This window comes from Myotis myotis, unplaced genomic scaffold (genome assembly GCF_014108235.1).
Source record: "Myotis myotis isolate mMyoMyo1 unplaced genomic scaffold, mMyoMyo1.p scaffold_m19_p_10, whole genome shotgun sequence".
NCBI lineage: Eukaryota > Metazoa > Chordata > Mammalia > Chiroptera > Vespertilionidae > Myotis > Myotis myotis.
This window is the reverse complement of record NW_023416314.1, coordinates 50,123,671-50,143,823: the sequence shown is the minus strand read 5'-3', so window position 1 is coordinate 50,143,823 and position 20,153 is coordinate 50,123,671. Positions and strand designations below refer to the sequence as shown.

Sequence of the window (20,153 nt, the reverse complement as noted above, 5' to 3'; positions counted from 1 at the left end):
CGCTGCTACTGTGCTGCTTTGGGGACATTCCACTGGCCACTGTACTGTGTCCCATTGCGACTGGGAGGCCAAGGGGGAGGCTGGGAGAGATGGTAATGGGGGAAATGCTCATAGAAAAGTGACCACCTTTTGGCCATCTCCTCTTTGTGCCTCACCATCTCATTTCAAAAGAAACAGAAATAAACTACCTAGAATATAGTCCTGGAATCCAGCCCTTTGTTGGGGTGGGGCCAGTAAAACTATATATTTTTTTAATTTTTCCACGGGATTCAGATGCATAGCTAGGTTTGGGAACAGCACAAATGACCCTACAAAGGGAAGGTCACTTTCATAGCTGGTTTCTAGATTTGATGGATCAGCAGTCCCCTCTGCTTTATTCTTCATATAATCAGAGTCAGTGTCTGAAGCTGGCAGCCCCTTTCCTTTGCTCGTTTGCCTTCTATCCTCTGCTTTGCACCTCTGAACCATCAATGATCCAGCTTTCACCATGCATGTGACTGCTGACCTCTTCCCTCCCTGGACCCAGGCCCTCTGCCTGCCCTCAAACTCCTGGAGCTCCTTGCCATTTGTCCCCATCCCTTGGTCTCACCTCTCTCTCTCTGGCAGAGAGAAAAACATTTTTCTTTCCTTCCATCCAGCTCTCTTAGAGGGAGATCTCACACCTGGGTTCTTGGGGTTTAAATGATACATTATTATTTTTTTCAACAAATAAGGATCTAGTGCCTGGTATAGCCACACGCTGTTCGGAGTGCTAGAAATAGAATGGCAATAAGACACAGTCCTTGAATCTCATAAAGCTTGTATGCTAGCTCGAGGAAGCAGATGATAAGATCATTTCAGAGAGTTGTTAAGGTATATGAAGAAATAAAATCAGGCAAAAGTAATGGGAAACAGAAATTGATGGTCAGAGAGGCCTCTTTAAAGAGATAATATCTGAGCCAAAACTTAAACAACAAGGAGTGAGTCATACAAACAGCAATCCAGACACGGAAGAGAGCACGTACAAAGGCCCTGGGGTGGGAGTGAACCTGTTGTGTTTAGAAAATTCAAAGGGCAGTATTGCTGTTTTGAGGAGAAGGAGAAGAAAGAAGTAAAAAAATGAAGAAGGATGAGGAGAAAAGGAAGAGGGAAGAAAGAGGAAGAGCATTAGAATCAACATTTAGTGTTTATGGTCTGCTTCAGAGCCTGCCCACCTGCCTTTACCCCTATCCTCAACACACAGCGGTTTATGCTTGGAACCCTTCCTCTCTCTCATATTGGAGACATATTTGCAAATCTCTGAACCACAACTGTAAACTGGATTCAAGTCATTTTCCTCGGATCTCCAGTGCCTCCGCAAATCAGCAGAAGCCCCTGTTTAAGTTTCCCTGAATTTGTCATGGCAGTTATTATTATTCTGTGAAAGTTAGAAGCTTTGTCTATGCAGAGCTTGCAAAGGACTTCTGGTGATACCATCTAACCCCAGACCCTTCCTATCTTAGCCTCAATTCCAGCCTAGCCAAGACACCTAGTAAAAATGTCATACTAGCAAGAGCTGGCCAGCCACATTGAAAGCTATATGTGATGTAGTGGGTTCCCTGATATATATTCAAACACACTACACACTATTGGGGGAAAAAAGACAGAGGAAATAACACCTTAGATAATTTGGGCCACTTGCTACTCCATTATGTGCTTGAATGAGCATGGTTCCCTCACTCCTGCATATAGTGAGGATTTCAGATTTGTCATGTCAGTGTTTAAAGACAAATGAAACACACACACACACACACACACACACACACACACACACTCCAGTACTCAACTTAAGAAACATTGATCTCTTCCAGTGCTGAGGGAACCAGGAGTGCTGGCCTTACTGAGAAATCCCCACTGACAAATCATCTGGAGGGGAACATAAATAAGGCTAGATTGAATCTAGTATCCATGCTATATTTAATGTACAAATTCAAAGGATTTTTAAGGAATAATTTTGATTTATGAGATTTTGGCTTTCTATAGTGCCTCTTGAATCTAAGATTCAATTCCACTGTACTCAAATTATTTATTTTGTCTTCATTCTGAATGTATATCCCAGTGTTTCTTCTCCTTCTTCTTCTTCTTCTTCTTCTTCTTCTTCTTCTTCTTCTTCTTCTTTCTCTCTCTCTCTCTCTCTCTCTCTCTCTCTCTCTCTCTCTCTCTCAAAACACATGTGCATTTTTAAAATATATTTTTATTGATTTCAGAGAGGAGGGGAGAGGGAGAGAGAAGCATCAATGATGACAGAGAATCATCAATCAGCTGACTCCTGCATGGCCCCTACTGGGGACTGATCCTGCAACCCGGGCACATGCTCTGACCGGGAATCAAACCTGTAACCTCTTGGTTCCTGGGTCAGTGCTCAACCGCTAAGCCACACCCAGTTGGGCCATTTTCTGTTTTATCCAACTGTACCTTCACTTCTTTCTTTCGTTGCAGCTTCCTCCTTTATTGAGGGAGAGGATGGGACAGAACAGGCAACTCCAACATACTGGCCCCTTTCTGTCTTTTCAGTATGAAACCTATCAACACACACTTCTTCACCTACTGGTTTAGTCAGCAGTAATATCAACTTCACATGCTGTGGAGGAGATCCATCTAGATGACCTGTCAGTGCAAGAACATGAAACATTGTGTTTCTACATGGCTGTGCATTAAAACATGTGGCAGAGACCTCCAGTTGTCTCCCTAATTCCATTTTCATCTTCATCCTTATGAAAAATTAAATTCCTCCTCCAAGTTTTAGCTGGGCATGTGCCTGTCCAGCTAAATGCTAGATTTTCCAGGTTCCCTTGCAGCTAGATGTGACCACATGACTAAATTCTTACCAATGGAGTATATTTAAAAGTTCTGGGTGCAATTTCTTGGTCACATCATTAAAAGAAAGCTCTACTTTCTTTCCCTGCCTATATGCTGAGTGGAGCTCAGAAGGGTGGTAAATGAGCTGGCTATATCTATGCTGATAGGAACTGCCGGGGTCCAACCCCAGCAGGTCCAGGGGTTCCCAAGGGCGTAGACGGAGTCGGCGAAGAAGGAAGGACACGGAGACAGTGTTCAGTTGATCAGCAGCCTAGCCAGGATCTCCAGCCAAGTTCTGGTCTGGATCTCCAGAGAGGTTCTGCTGTTTATTGTCTTGTTACATCCGTATTTATACCAGTTGATTTTAATCCTGTCAATTTCTATTTACAAAGGTTAGGGCGTTTCTTATCTCTATTCCAGGGAGTAAAGATTATGTAGCTTAAGCATGATTATTTGTAGTTAAAGTGATTAACTACCCATCTGGCACTTAGTTAAGGAGTTTCATCCCCTCCCTAACTTCAGGGAAAAATCCCTACCTGGGGAAACAACCTTTCTTGGAGAGGTGACCTTGGTTAAAACACACAGCACTAAGGGGAGCAAACATATTAAGAACAGTATGCTATATACGCCAGGTCCCTTGAAACATATGCTGTGCAGATGTTTCTATCTTGCAGCGACTGTGTCAAGCAGCAAGGATGGACCGGCTTCCGGCAAATTCCCCCTTTTTTATTTTTTAAATGATAGCGCATGCAAATCAGTGGCCACCTCTCAGATTGGGCCGTTTAAAACTCAGAAGAAGACTGGCAAGCAATGACAGTGAGCATAACTATAAACATAGTGGATGGAGAGCACAAGGAGCCCCATTCCTGTAGAAGGTTGCCGGCCTCTTCAGTCAAGGGATTATAGCTGTCCTCAAGTTGTTGGTTTGATTGTCTTTGTTGGTCTGGCTAGCGGGCGGCATCACTGGCGACAGGCTTCCCGAAGCGTCAGCGAGTTGAAGGGCTGCATCAAAGGGTCCATCAGGGCCGTGGTTGATGGTGGTGTCGCTGTCTGAGGAGGAGTAAGCTGTGCCCTCTGGGTCAGCTGATATGGAAGATGGAGGGTAGTGGAGAGAAAAAGAAGAGAAAGCAAAAGAACTACAAGGCATGGAAATGTTTAGAAAAAAGAGGGAGAAGAAAAGGAAGAAGGCAGCATCCTGACACAGCCCTTTCCTTCAGCTGACCCTTTCCCCGTGGTCCAAGGTAGAAATGGGAAACAAGTCCTGTCGCAGTGAGAGGGCAGCTGCTGTCAGCCAGTCTCTGTCTGAGACTGCGTCTGGGTCCCGATCTGAGCTGGGCATGGGAAGCGGGAAGCAGCCATGGGGACAGGAGACCTTCCTCAGAAGGGGCGAGTGTTCAAGCCCCTGAACCATTGGGGGGGTGAGGATCTGTGCCCCACCTCTGTTGAACCCCAAGTTCTCTCCTACTGGCCCCCCGACTGTGCCTGTCTTAGGTTGCCCCACCCTGTGGGGTCTTACCCGTCTTTGACTACCAGCCATCTCTGGGCCAAGTAGGGTGATGTGAGGTTCAGTTCTGTCTCCTTGGTAGCCTATGTCCCTCTGGCCTCCATGCCCAGCAACTGCCTTTGGATTCCCTCGCCTGCTGGCGGGGCTCTGGCATTGATCATAGGGAACTCAGGTTTCTTCTCTAGAGGGGGCCCAGCTTACGCCATTGGGCCAGAGACAGATCCATGGTACCAGCCACCATGAGGCTTCAACCTCAGCATGAACAGAGAGCTCAGGCAACAGCTATGGGCAATTGGATTGTAAGAAGAGGGTCCCTCTTGACACAAGGGTAAGAGGGGCCAATACAGGACAAAGGAGAGTCCCGGAACAGGGCTTTCTCAGCCCAGGATGTCAGGCTCTTGGCACAAGACAACTTCATGTATGGGACATATACCAAACATCCCTAGTCACGGCATAAAAGGGAGGTGCCCTTCCTGGAACAGTAGGGTAGGGAGATTCTAGAAGAGGCTGTGTTCAGGAAAGAAGGAGAAAGGCCAAAGAACCAGCAAACAAGTAGTTAGATTTTAAAAAAAGGAAAAAGGAAAGGAGATGTGGGGCAAAGCTGGGACATGTGGAAAGACAAAAAGGAGGCACATGTGATCCTTCCAATGGACAGATTGTTCCAGCTCAGGGCTGCACATCTGCTGCAGACGGGCTCTGGTCAGGTGTGCTATGATGAGGCAGAGATGGCGGGCAGTGAAACATAAGGTTGGACTAGATGGTCTGGAATCCACACAGGTGAGTCTGCGTCCTGTGGAAATATACAAGCATATCCTCTCCCCCAGGTTAAAAGTACATCAGGTCCCTCCCAGGCTCCTGTAAGCAAGTCTCTCCATTTGACGAGGGCTTTAGGTTTAGTTAGATCAGGGTTCCAATGCCTGTACATTGGGGAATTTCCCTCAGAATCTACATTTAGTATATTAATTACAAATAGAGTATGTTGTAGAACATGATGAGGAGAGGAATATTTAAACTCATTTTCTTGTAATTTTTTAATTTGTGTTTTTAAAGTTTGGTGAGCCCTTTCTACTATTGCTTGGCCTTGAGGATTGTAGGGTATTCCTGTAGTATGTGCGATGCCGAATGTAGAGCATAAGTTTTTAAAAGCTCTAGAGGTATAGGCAGGCCCATTGTCAGTTTTAAGTGCCCTTGGTATTCCTAGGTAGGAAAAGCATTGGAATAGATGTTGACTTACATCTTTAAGGGCTTCTCCTGTACGTGCAGAAGCAAGGATAACATGAGAAAAGGTATCAATACAAACATGCACATAGCAAAGTTTGCCAAAAGATGGGACATGAGTAATATCCATCTGCCATAAGTCACAGGGTCTAAGTCCTCTTGGATTAACTCCAGTAGCAGGGCTAGGAAAATGAGTAGGACAATGGCCGCAGTCACGCACAATACTTCGAGCAGCTTCTCTAGATATGCGATAATATAGACGGAGAGCAGAAGCATTTTGATGGTGAATGGCATGAGGCCGCCGGGCTTCTTCTAGAGCTGTACAAACTACTGGGCGAGTTAGTAAATCCGCCTGATAATTTCCTTCGCTTAAGGGTCCTGGTAGGCAGGAATGAGCTCTAATATGTCCAATATAGAAAGCCTTTTCTCGTTTGTGAATGCAAGTTTGTAGCTGAGTTAACAAAGAGAAAATGGCTGTTCTTCCTTGTGGGAGAGAGGCAGTCTCAATATGAGGAAATAATTTAACTATATATTGAGAGTCAGTGTACAAGTTAAAGGGAACCTGTTGCAATTGTTCAAAAGCATAAATGACTGCCAAAAGCTCTGTTCTCTGAGCTGACGTCTCTAGAGTTTGTTGAACATGGGTTATTGAGTCAATGATTGTTACTGCCCTACCATTAGAGGAACCATCTGTGAATACTAAGGAGGCAGGAGGTGATAATGGTTCTTTTGAACATTTAATAGGAAATATAAACGGATGTAGGGAGAGAAATTGCAATATAGGTGATCTTGGCAAATGATGTAAAATTTGTCCTGGGAAGTTACCTATAGCTATTTGCCACTCTTCTTCAAATTGTAATAGTGTGTCTAATTGTTCTCTTTTATAAGGTATTATTATCTCAGTAACTTCTCTTCCAAAGAGTTCGATACTGCGACGTCTACCTTTGATAATGAGAGTGGCCACTAGGGAGGGATAGGGTGGTACAATCTTCCTAGGAGTGACAGGTAAATGTATCCATTCTAATGGTCCTTCCTGCCACAAGCATCCTGTAGGAGTATATTTAGTGGCTAGAATAATTAAGGCCCAAGATTTGGAATAATCTAGATACTGTAGTTGCTATTTATTGATGGCCTGTTCTATTTTTGCTATAGCCCTTTCTCCTTCTACAGTTAATTGTCGGGGAGACTTAGGGTTAGAATCTCCCTTTAAAATGTCAAATAGAGGTTTTAAGTCAAGAGTGGTTATTTTTAGATATGGCCTAACCCAGTTGATATCACCTAATAGTTTCTGATAATCATTCAATGTGTTTAAATGATCTTTTCTTAATTGTAGAGGCTGATGGGTGATAGTAGAGGTATGTAATATTCTGCCTAAGTATGAAAAAGAAGGTTCAGTCTGAATCTTTTCTGGGGCTATTTTTAGACCATGTTCTTCTAAAGCAAGGATGGTCTGAGTAAGAATTTCCTGTAAAGTAGCGCGATCTTTATGAGCTCGTAAAATATCATCCATATAATGAATAAGATATAGATCTGAAAATTTCTTTCTAATAACTTGCAATGCCTGATCTACAAACTTTTGACATAATGTAGGACTATTTTTCATCCCTTGTGGGAGAACCTTCCATTGGTATCTCTGATAAGGCTGTTTAAAGTTTTCTGATGGTATGCTGAATGCGAATCTTTGACAATCAGCTGGGTGAAGAGGTATAGTGAAAAAACAATCCTGTAAGTCAATAACAACAACACAATACTCCTGTGGAATTGCCACAGGGGAGGGCAATCCAGGTTGTAAGGAGCCCATATCTTCCATGGTGGCATTTATGGCTCTTAGATCTTGCAAAAGTCTCCACTTGCCTGATTTCTTTCTTATTACAAATATGGGTGTGTTCCAGGGACTATTTGATGGCTCTATATGTCCCTCTGCTAATTGCTGATCAATTAATTGTCGGGCTGCTGATATTTTCTCAGATGTTAAGGGCCATTGCTCAACCCATACTGGTTGTGACGATTTCCAGACTATGGGATCAGCAGTCCTAAGGGCAATGGCCCCAATTACAGATCCTGTCGAGGAGTGTGAGGTATTACTTTCCTTTCCTAATCCCTTTCCTGGATTAAATCTCGTGTCTAGCATCTGTGATGTTACTCTATCACTGGGGCTATAATACAACTCCCATTTGAGACAAGATATCTCTTCCCCATAATGTAAAGGGGATAGTCGTAATTACATAGGGACAGAATGTTCCTGAATGTTGATCTTCATCAGCCCAAGTTAGAATCTGAGAACTCTTTTTTACATTAGATGCCTTGCCTAGTCCTACTAGGGAAGTGGAGGTGGTGTGCGTGGGCCATGAAGAGGGCCAATCCTTCCCTGCTATGCAGGAAACATCTGCTCCTGTATCCAATAGACCTTCAATTGGTTTTCCCTGAATTTGTAAAATTTTTGTAGGTCTAGTAGCATGGATTTCTTGTATCCAAAATGCTGCATCACTAGATCCAAAGCCTCCAGCCCCTCTAGCTTCCTGAGTAACAGCTGTCCCTATTTTATGTATTGGTAACAGGATTAATTGGGCAATTCTCTGGTTGGGCTGAATCTGTATAGTTGTGGTGGGTGGGGAAAGTAAAATCTGTATTTCTCCTGTGTAGTCTGCATCAACAACTCCTGGGATGACTAAGATCCCCTGTAACGAGGTGGAGCTCCGTCCTAATATTAAACCTACGGTTCCCTCAGGCAGCGGCCCAGACACTCCTGTAGGAATGGCTGCTACTGGCGAGTCTGGGGTTAGTACTGCATGGGTGGTTGAGTGGAGGTCCAATCCTGCACTGCCTGGGGTTGCCCTGAAGAGGTCACTGACTGATCAAAATTTGCAGAGGGGTTAAAGGTTGATGCCCCTATTATTGCAGGGGCCTGGGGCTGGCCCCTTCTCAAGTTTCCCAATTGAGGTGATGGGATATAACCTCCTTGGGAGCTATTTGTAGAGTTTAAAGGCCGACCATTTTTATGGTATTTTGATCTACATTCCTTTGCCCAATGGAATCCTTTCTGACATCGGGGACAAACGGTTTTTGGAGGATTAATATTATTCCCTAATGTATTTCCAGGCTGTCGAGGAGCTTGCCATCTGGCCTGAGTATTATTATTTTTATTTGGGCATTCTCTGCTAAAGTGCCCAGATAAGCCACAAGAGTAGCAGTTCATATTTCTTTTATTACCTGTATTATTGCTGGCTTGTACTATAGCCTGTACATATTGAGGGTATGTCTCCCCTTTGAGAGCTGCAGCTATAGCTACACCCTGTATAAATGCTGGACTTACATCAGCACACTGTTTTATAAAATCATTTATAGTTCCTGTTCTGAGAATCGGCCTTAATAAAGCCTGACAGGTATTATTAGCATTTTCAAAAGCCAGTTGTTTGATTAGGATATCGGCTGCCTCTTTGTTATTGATTACTCTCTTGACTGCCTGCATGAGGCGAGAAAGGAAATCCTGATATGGTTCCTCGACCTTCTGTTTAACCTCTGTAAGGGTGGTGGTTTTTCCTGCTGTATAAGGTAGGGATTTCCAGGCACTTACTGCACAACTGGTTACTTTGGTAAGTGCCTCTGTGGGCATATTCATTTGCTCCTCAGCCGTGTTAAAATCACCTTCTCCTAATATCATGTCTAGGGTTATTCCTTTTCTGGTTTTTTCGCTAGTGGCTACAGCTTTCTTAGCAAGATCTTCATATTCAGTTTTCCATAATAAGTAATCGCCTCCTGAGAGACAGGATTTACAAACCTGTGACCAATCATAAGGAGTCATCCATTTACTGGCTAGGGTTTCTACCAAGGTTTGTGTGTAAGGAGCTAGAGGTCCATATTCAGAGCAGGCCAATTTTAATTCTTTAAGTACTTTGTAAGGTATAGGCTCCAAGGTGAGGTTTCTATTCCCACCAGACTCATTCTCATATGTAACTGGGAAGCAGAGTGAGAATTCAAGATCTCCATTAGCTTCAGCTTCTCTTATCGCCCTTTGAAATTTAGACATGGAGCTCATAGGAGCCATAGGACCTGGTTTAGGCTTCCTTTCTAATTTGGGGAGCCTGTTTTGAATGGGAGGGCCATTCTCCTCTCTACTGACTGGAAAGGACCAATGGTCATGTTTATGATATTTATTCTCCTCCCAATCAGTAGGCATAGCTAAATTGCTTTTAGATTGAGCTGAAGACAATGATGATGTATCCTCTCTGGGTGGAGCCGAGGGACTATTTAAATTTTGAGAAAGTTCAACCATTTTTGCCTCTGGTGCCAAGGTGTCACAGATTGAATTCCAGAGAGAAAAGGTAACTGCCGGGACCTTCTCAGATCCATGGTAGTTGTAATAGTTCTTTAATTGCTCTCCTACTTTAGTCCAAGTTTCTAAATTAACAGTTCCATCCTCAGGAAGCCATTGACATACGTCTTCTATAAAACTTTCTGTCTGACTGGGAGTAACCTTAACTCCTCTGCTAACAAGCATATGTGTTAAAAGATTAATACAGAGTCTTTTTTCTTTAGACTCAGTATGACCCATCCTGTCAATCTAAGTTCTATACTAACTACCCACTTACCCTACTTATCCTCTATGGGGGGGGGGGGTCTGCAGGACCCTACGGTGCAGTCCTATCCGTCCCAAGTACGGGGGGACTTACCTAAGGGTCCCTGTTCGGGCGCCAGATGCCGGGGTCCAACCCCAGCAGGTCCAGGGGTTCCCAAGGGCGTAGACGGAGTCGGCGAAGAAGGAAGGACACGGAGACAGTGTTCAGTTGATCAGCAGCCTAGCCAGGATCTCCAGCCAGGATCTCCAGCCAAGTTCTGGTCTGGATCTCCAGAGAGGTTCTGCTGTTTATTGTCTTGTTACATCCGTATTTATACCAGTTGATTTTAATCCTGTCAATTTCTATTTACAAAGGTTAGGGCGTTTCTTATCTCTATTCCAGGGAGTAAAGATTATGTAGCTTAAGCATGATTATTTGTAGTTAAAGTGATTAACTACCCATCTGGCACTTAGTTAAGGAGTTTCATCCCCTCCCTAACTTCAGGGAAAAATCCCTACCTGGGGAAACAACCTTTCTTGGAGAGGTAACCTTGGTTAAAACACACAGCGATAAGGGGAGCAAACATATTAAGAACAGTATGCTATATACGCCAGGTCCCTTGAAACATATGCTGTGCAGATGTTTCTATCCTGCAGCGACTGTGTCAAGCAGCAAGGATGGACCGGCTTCCGGCAAGGAACATCTTAAAACAGTACTGTCCAATAGAAATAAGCCTAAGCCAGGTGAAATTAATTTTCTTTGTTAACAGATATCCAGTAGGAATAAATGTAAAACAAATAACTTTAATTTTAACAACATATTTTATTTAACCTAATACATCTAATTTTCACTTTAATATGTAATCAGTATAAAATTATTAATGAGAACTTTATTCTTTATTCATACTAATTATTCAACAAATGTGCATTTTACACTTACAGCATATCTCAATTTGGATTAGCCATATTTCAGTGCTGTGACTCATGGCTACATATTGGACAAAGAGTGCTAGATGATGGTGAAGCAACAAGACAGAAGGAATAACAATATAACTATGTATACAGAAGTACTCAAGTTGTAAACCTTGAAAAATTACAATTTGATATACTTTCATTTTTTGCATGTTTTTCTTTTTTGCATTTCATGAAACTAAAAGTAATAAACAGTCTCCACAACTATTAAGCACTTAAATATATACTATGCATCTTTTAATTTTTATTATCAATTTGAATTAAATACTTATTAAAGGGGGACAAAGGTTAAAAATAAATTTGAATAATAAAAAAGAGGAAAATGGAAAATGAAAACACTAATTTCAAAAGATATTTGAACATCCATGTTCATTGCAACATTATTTACAACAGCCAAGCCATGGAAACAACCTCATTTAAGTGTCTATTGATGGCCCTAGCTAGTTTGGCTCAGTGGATAGAGCATCAGTCTGTATCACCAAAGGATCCTGGGTTCAATTCCGGTCAAGGGCACGTACCTCAGTTGCAGGCTCCTCTCTGGCCCGGGCCCTAGTCAGAGCTCGTGTGGGAAGCAACCAGTCGATGTGTTTCTCTCACATCAATGTTTCTCTCTGTCTTCCCCTCTCTCTTCCACTCTCCCTAAAAATCAATGGAAAAATATCCTCGGGGTGAGGAATAATAAAAAAAAAAATTAAGGAAGTATCAACTGATGGATAATGGATAAAGAAAATGTGGTACATACAGAGTGGGACAAAAGTAGGTTTACAGTTGTGAGTATGCAAAACACAGTTTGTTCTTGTATTATTATTTAATAAGTATTATATTTTTTCCATACACACAAACTTTTGCCAACCTACTTTTGCTAACCCCTGTATGTATAATGGAATACTACTCAGCCATAAAAAAGAATGGACTCTTGCTATTTATGACAACATGAATGGACCTTGAGCACATTATGATAAGTGAAATAAGTCAGACAGAGAAAGACAAATACTGTATGATCTCACATATGTAGACTCTTAAAAAAAAAGCAACATCAACAAAACCAAGCTCATAGATACAGACAACAAATTGGTGGATACCAGAGGGGGTAGGAGGATGGAAGAGGGTGTTGATGAAATGGGTAAAGTGGTCAAAAGGTACAAACTTCTGGTTATAAAATAAATAAATCCTGACGTTGTAATGTACAGCATGGCGACTATAGTTAATCATACTGTATTTTATACTTAAAAGTTGCAAAGAGAGTAACTCTTTTTTTTAAAAAAAAATATTTTTTTATTGATGTCAGAGAGGAAGGGAGAGGGAGATAGAAACATCAATGATGAGAATCAATGATCTGCTGCCTCCCACACCCCCCCTACTGGGGATCAAGCCTGCAACCTGGGCATGTGCCCTTGACCAGAATTCAACCTGGGACCCTTTGGTCCACAGGCTGATGCTCTATCCACTGAGCCAAACCAGCTAGGGTAAAAATAATTCTTAAAAGATCTCATCAAGAGAAAATAATTTGTAATTATGAATGGTAACAAATGGTAACTATTGACTTATTGGGGTAATCATTTTGTAGTGTATACAAATATTAAATCATTTATGCCTCAAAATTTTTCTTTAAAAAGAAAGAGGGTAATGTACAAGAAAAGAGGAGAGGTGGGAGGAGTGACTTACAATTAATTACAATATCATCAGCAGTATCTAACTAGAAACACCAATCAGAAAGGATATATGCACCCCTATGTTCATAGCAGCACAATTCACCATAGCTAAGATCTGGAAACAGCCTAAGTGCCCATCAGCAGATGAGTGAATTAAAAAACTGTGGTACATCTACACAATGGAATACTACGCTGCAGTAAAAAAGAAGGAATTCTTACCATTTGCAGCAGCATGGATGGAACTGGAGAGCATTATGCTAAGTGAGATAAGCCAGGCAGTGAAAGAAAAATACCACATGATCTCACTCATTTGTGGATAATAAAGAACATTATAACCTGATGAACAAAAAGATAGCTACAGAGGCAGAGAAGCATCAAACAGACCGTCAAATTACAGGGGGAAGGCTGGGAAGTGTTGGGGCGGGGGGGTAAGAGATCAACCGAAGGACTTGTATGCATGCATATAAGCATAACCAATGGACGCAAGACACTGGGGGGTGTGGGGTGAGGGAATGTGCTGGGCAGGGGGTGGGGGGAGCGGTAGGGGAGGCCAGGGGAAGGTCAATGGGGAAAAAAAAGGAGACATATGTACTACTATTTGTAATACTTTAAACAATAAAATGAAATTTAAAAAAAGAATAAAGAATCCAAGAAAATAAAATAAAAATAAAGTAAAACTAGATAAGAGTTCATTTAAAAGACCCCATCCTGCTTAAATTTCTCGGATTATACCTACATACTTTTCAAACATATAATTTTACAGGCATGATCATATAGCATCTTCATGTGAAAATAAAACAATAGTCAAATTAGTTTCTTTTTTCCTATCCAATTTGTTTCTGTTTCCCCACAAACAAAAGGAATTGGCTAAAGATTGACAAGGTTCTTCATGTTTCTAAATTAATCCTCTGGTTTATGGGAAAATGCAAAACTGAAGTCTATAACAAGAAAAAAAGCAAATGTAAATAAGGACCTATTACTTCATACTTTGTGTCCCAAGATATGTCAGTTATTATCTTGGTTTGCTGCTGCTGTTTTCCTTCAATGAAGACAGATCCAGAAGGCTGAGGGTAGCCGAGAGAATTCATTCTACTCTCAATTCATTTCATTGAATCTGTATAGAAGACTGGTTCAGAGCACAGATTTAGGAGCCAGACATCCCTGAATATTTTTTAAAGAATAGTTTATTGATTTTTAGAGAGAGAGGAAGGGAGCGGGGGAGAGGGGATAGGGAGGAGAAGGAGGGAGGGAGGGAGAGAGAGAGAGAGAGAGATATCAGCTGCCTCCTATACTCACCCTACCAGGGACTGAGCTGCAACCTGGACATGTGCCCTTGATGGGGAATCCACCAGCAACCTCCTGGTGTACCCGACAATGCCCAACCGACTGAACCACACGAGCCAGGGCAGTCATCCTTGAATTTTTACCTTGACTCTGCTGATTATTAGCTGTGTGACTATGGCAACTTACTAAACTCTTTAAGACTTAGTGTTCTCATATGCAAAAATAAGAAGAATAAACCACCTCAAAGTACTCCAAGAACTAAGATGTGAGATGAGTAGGAAGCACTTAACACAATGCCTGATGCGATATTCACTGCCAAGTATTTTCCTATTTCTAAAATAATCATCTCATAACATATATTTATTTTAGCACCTACTGTGTGACCATTTTCTTTTGACAAGGATGATTTCTAATTCTCACAGCAACACTGGGGATGGGGTGTGGGGACTCACTTTCATTTTACAGTTGGGGAAATTGTGGGTCAGAGAGGTGGAGCGGCCTGCCTGAGGTCACCAAGTACTTATGTGACTGAGCAGGAGTTGAAACAGATTCAGCCAATATCAAAGCCTGTGCTCTTTCTCCCAGGCTGAGGTGGTGTGTGCCCCAGAGGAGGACAGAGAAAGACAAGGCGAAGCAGCTCTGGAGGTCTCCAAACCTCCCAGTTTAGAATAAATCCCCCAATTATGTTTGAAGTTGGAGAAGCTTTTCAAATTTCAACTAGACGTTCTTTTCCCATCAAGTTCCTTGAAATTTCCCTTTAAAGAGCATCGAGGAAAAGCCACTCTCATTAGCCAGGGTCTGGCTTTGTTTTCCTAATAAACAGACCTAATAAATCAGACAACGGAGGCTCTTTTATTTTCAATCAATTCTTGAACATTGCAGCTGATTTTCCTCCCCTCGGCTTGAAATTGTGATCTGGGAATGGCTGGTCCTGCAAATTGTCCTCCCAGAAGCAATGCCCCCTTGAGGATCCTCCACTTGTTATTTTTAATCACTGTAATCTCCTTTTCAAAGGGGGCCCTGGTCAGAAACAGAGCAGGCCTTTCAGGGCTTTCTAAAGCACAATTATTGCAGAGGGACCCAGATGGGGAGGAGGGAGGGAGAGAAGTGGTGGGAGAGAGAGGGAAGTCAGTATAGTACTAACAACTCGGAAAAGCTGAATAATAATCTCAATTGGATCCTGACAATTGAGAAGAAACCCCATGTTTCAATACATTTGCAATAAACAGTGGCCATTTCATTCCAGTCCAGAAAGCCTGAAGGCTATGCTGGGGTGGGGAGCATGGAGAGCAGAAGCTATTTGGGGGTGGACTGGAATACTGGGGACAAAGATTTGCGGCAGGAAAACAAGCCAAGAATTGATTCCAAGGATTGTGAGGAGCCCTAATTCAGGAAAAAGTTTTTTTTAAAAAAAAGCAAATAGAACACCAGGAAAATGTTCATTTCCACAGCCCTAAGTCAATACTCCAGAAAGAATGCATTAGACTTACTTTTCACACAATTATTCTAAGAAAGTAAAAGCCAACATTAAAATGTCAAAGTAGGTCAGCACCCCTTTCTTCCTAACGTTGAGTGGCGGAATCGGGTTTGCTAATCACAGAAGGCCTCAGTGTGGTTTCTGCAAGGTCTTTCTTTCAAGATTTCTTAGCCACCAGCAAGGAAAAGGATGATTGCCCGTCTCATAGCCTGAGTGGGGGCCTCACAGTCCAAAAGGCTAACTCACATTTGAGGCTGGAATAACCGTAGGGTGAAAGTCTAGTGCTCCCCTCGCCCCCAGCCCCAGTTCCCACCTCCCGGCCACGGACACCTAGGCAATCAGGGAACCCCTTGGCCCAGGTGAATACCTGAGGCACCTCCTTCCCAGTTCTGGGGCCCTGGCCAGTGCTCAGCCAAACTGGGAGGATTGGGAAGAAATGCCACATAGCACGCTTGGCCTAGGCCTCATACTGGCCTAAACCATTGAAAAAAAAAAAAAAATCCTCCTGGGCTTAAATTAGGAACAATTTTAGGCAAGGCTTCTACCAGGGAGCAATCAATCATTCATTTATTCAATTAATTCTTGAAGACCAGAAAACTGCTATTCACAGTAGATTAGACAGGTGGAGTACTGAGAAAAACCTACTTACACACACACACACACACACACACACACACACAACACACACACAAAACAAAACCAATCTGAATTATTAAACTAATAAAGGCTGTCTAACTCAAACTAACATGTATTGAAGACCTCAGGCACACTCATCTTTGTAAACTCATTCCAGACAAGCACACAGAGAGGTTGGATAAACAGCCATATTCACAGCTGGTGAATGAACTCAGAGAAATTAAGGACTTGCACATGGTCGTACAGCTACTCAATCCAAGTCCCTCTGACTCCAGAGCCACATCCTTCCCTGCCACGTGGATCTGGGGCCATTTCCCAAGAGAACGCAGATTCTCTGTTTGGGGAAGGGCTAAGGAGACCAATTCCCGCTCCCCTCTGGTCCACTGAGGGCATTGGCTGTTTCCCAGCTGTAGGCCTAGCTCCTTCAGCTGCGCGCCAGCCCAGCCCGGTCCCTCCAGCGCTGGGTCGCTGGGTCGCACGTCCTCCACCCAACCTCCTTCTCCCCTCGGTGAAGTCCCGACCATCCCGCCAACCCGCGCGCCCTGGGTCCTGGCGGCTGCTTGTCAAGCGCTGAGCGCCCCCACTTGCCAAGGGCGCACGGCAGCCGGCTCTGGGTAGCTCCCGGTGGAGAAAGTCGGGGATCCCCCAGAGAAACGGGAAAAGCGTTCGGAAAAGGGTGGCCCCTGGTCCCGGGTAGCCTGTGCGGCCCGGGCGCCCGCTGACACTGCCCCAAACTTTCTCCCGTGTTGCTCCCACCGCCTCCTCCCTCGAAGCTCTAGGAACCGGGGAGGCTGGTGTGGAAGGGCGGGCGGTGGCTGTGAACCCATTCGCCCCACTAGATGCGCCCAACAACCCACTTTCCCCTGCTCGGTGCCAGAGTTGACTTAGGACAGGGTGGGAGTGGGGAGACATGCTCCCTGTCGCTCCCCGCCTGCCGGGGGGCGTGGGGGCGGGGCAGGTGAAGCCAGGTAGGCTTCCCTCCCTGCCCCTGGTCAGGTCTGTGCCATGGAGCTGCCCGTCATGCCGGGAAGGCGCTCAGCTGCTCGGGCATCCCCTCCCTGCGCTCCCGAACGCCTGCTCTCGGCTGAGGCGCTTGGCACGGTCCCTGGGGCACGGGTCCTCCCGAGCCACGGTCCCCCGCCCTCCAGGGAGCAGACCTCGGGAATTTGGGCGTCCCTTTCCATCTTCACCGGGTTCCCCTTTCCTATTCGAGGCTACACTGAAGGCCCGGTCCACTGGGGGGTCCTAGAAATCCAGGGTCATCTCCCTTGCCTGGAAAATAATCGGGAGTTCTGTCCAGAGACCCTTCCGAAAAGCTTCAGGCTCTTCCCTCCTTCCCATGCCAGTTCAAGGGGAAGCTTTAAAGTCCCTTTTCCTGAAGGGATCTGTCGGGGGAAGCTGGAGTGAGGGTTCCGCTGGGGTGTCAGTCAGTCAGAGAGAAGCTGATGTCTTCTCCTCCAGTAATGGAAGCGGGCAAAGCCGGACTTCACCACCTTGCTTGGGATTCAACTGGGAGAAACCAGGTCCCCTCCACTCCAGAGACGGATCTGGAGAGAGGCGGGTCTCCACTGTTCTCCCGGACCCAGCCGGTTCCCTCCCAGCCAGGCCGGTGTGGACGCGTTGCTTCGCTATAGCCCACACCCGGGAACCGCGCATCGGAAATGGGGGTTGCCTCCCCTGGCAGAGGGCCCCGCGACGGCCAGGAACTGGCTTGGGAATTGGCTCACAGCTCCAAAGGGCTGAGGATAGCCAGGACAGAAGGGTCCTTGCCGGGCTGCGCAGGCACCGTGCGCCCGGGGACTGTGCGCCCTCCTCCGGTCCCGCGCGGTCGGCGCCCTCCGGGGGCCCGGGTCCCGCGCCCCCAAACGCCACTCCGGGCCACTTACCGCGGTAGCTGGTTCCTGGCTTATAGAATTCGGGATCGCCCTCCACTCGGAGGCTGAACTCGGTGTAGCCCTCGCGGCGCGTGCCTTGAGCGCGCAGGATGCGGCTGCAGTAGCCCTCCGACTTGGGCACTTTGTCCAGGGTCTCGTCGGAGAAGGCCAGCGCTACTACGGCCAGGGGCAGCGCCAGGGCCAGCAGCGCTGGACTCCGGCTCAGCCTCAGGGGCGCCGGGGAGACCCTCATCCTCGCGGGCCCCCAACTTTGTGCTACTGCCGCAGGCCCTCGCCACGCAACTCCTGCCCGAAGGGGTCCCCGCGGAGACCTGGCAGAGCCTGGGCGGGAACGGGAGCTCGGAGCCCGGAGCCCGTGCCTGCCTTGGCTTGGCAGCTGCGCTGCGCGGAACTGAGCTGAGCCGAGCTGAGCCGAGCGAGCGGAGCAGCGCGAGGAAGGAGGGCGGCGGCAAAGGAGGAGGGAGGGCTGATTTTGCCCAGATCCCCGAGTGCAGCGCTGTTTTGTTTCGGAGCTGGCGATTAGCGGCGCTTGTGTGTTTATTTTGAGATGCTGATTCCCAGGGTCGGGCGAGGAAATCATAGGATACTGGGACACTGCGGGCTTTGTCCCACCACCGAGGAGGCTGCTGTCCTCACCCCCCCGCTACACTTTGTGGAGGAGGGTATTTGAAGGAGGGAAAGACGCTAACTTTTGTTGCACACCTACTCTGTGCCTAGCTATATGCTGGGAGGCTTACTTATGCTATCTGCTCCCCTTCTCCACCCTGACTGCACACAATAATGGCATTACTTTCACTCATTGTATAGATGAGAAAACTGAGGCCTCAGCCAAACAGTTAAGGCAGGATCAGGTGCCATGACTACCTGACTATTGTTGGAACAAGTCGGACTGGAGGATAAGAAATGGACAAAATAACTCATCCTTTGGGCCCAGTAGGCACAGTGCCTTGGAAAGGAGTTTTGAAAGGCTCAAAGGAAAGCCTGTGTTTCCTTGGCTTAGATTTTAGTTCAGGTTCTCAGACCCCAGTGAGATGTTTGGAGAGGAGCTGAGCCCCAGGGCTCATTGGGCAGAGCCTGGGGCATCAAGCCCAAGGCCAGGCAGCAGAAGGCCCAGGTGCAGAAATTTCTCCCAGGGTTTGCCTCGGGGCAGGCCTGAATCAAACCTTAGTCCTGCCACTCCCCTACTGTGAGACTTGGGAGAATAATTTAACCTCTCCAAGCTTCTTTTCAATGCTCTGGGGAAGGTATTTGCGAGTGCCTGTGGGCAATACACTCTTCCTCTAGGGGGTGCTAGGACCAAATGATTTGAGCCATATAAAACTTGGGCTGGTCCTTTGGTTCCCTGGGTTTGGGCTGACCCAGGAAACCACAGCAGTGAAGACCAAGCCCACCGTGGAGATGCCTCAGGCCTCTGCCTCCCCTCTGTGTGCACACTCCTAACTAGGTGCTCTCAGAAACTTCAATTACCCAGCTCCCGCTTCCCCTGGGCAGTCAAGACACCTCAAGAGTCTCCATTTAAAAAGCAATCTCACCCTAGCTGGTTTAGCTCAGTGGATAGAGCGTTGGACTTCTGGGTTCAATTCTGGTCAAGGGCACACACCTCATAACTCAGTTGCAGGCTCCTCCCTGGCTTGGGCCCTGGTCTGGGTGGGTGCAGGAGGCAACCAACCAATGTGTTTCTCTCTGTCTTTCCCTCTCTCTTCCATTCTTTCTAAAAATCAATGGAAAAATATCCTCTGGTGAGGATTAAAAATACATAAGTAAGTAAGTAAATATCAATCACCTTTGCTTTCCAGGTCAGGTGTCTCTCTTTGACATCACTAACAAACAGCCCGGATGAGCCATCTGCATTGGAGGTCCTCATTGCTCTTCATCTGCCTGCGTACTCGTCAGTTCTTTTGCTGAGACTCCCGCTGCCACTATTAACTGGACACCTTTTTTCAGAGGTCACCCGAGAGTGCCCGCTTGCTGAAGCCAATTACTGGATGCTCTTTTCTCAGCCCTGATTCTCCTTGACCCTCAACAGCACCTGATCCAGCTGACCAGCCTTCCTTTGTAAAAGTGATCCTCAGATTCACATCTGCGTCCTGAGTGAATTATCTCCAGTGTCACTATATTGGCTTGGCGCTCATGCTAGACTCCA

General features: G+C 45.6%; 1 protein-coding gene across 3 annotated transcripts in view; it reads right to left on the bottom strand.

Moving 5' to 3' along the window:
• SPON1 (spondin 1) overlaps nt 1-18,465 on the bottom strand; it is a 262,030-nt gene extending 243,565 nt beyond the window's left edge. The window contains exon 1 of one of the 3 annotated variants that reach the window (XM_036325488.1): nt 18,002-18,465. In XM_036325488.1, coding sequence (XP_036181381.1) covers nt 18,002-18,242 — 241 coding nt within the window. In that variant the 5' untranslated portion in view covers nt 18,243-18,465. The remainder of the gene's footprint in view (nt 1-18,001) is intronic. The other 2 variants (XM_036325486.1, XM_036325487.1) reach the window with 2 other exon arrangements.
• Nucleotides 18,466-20,153: the final 1,688 nt, after the last annotated feature.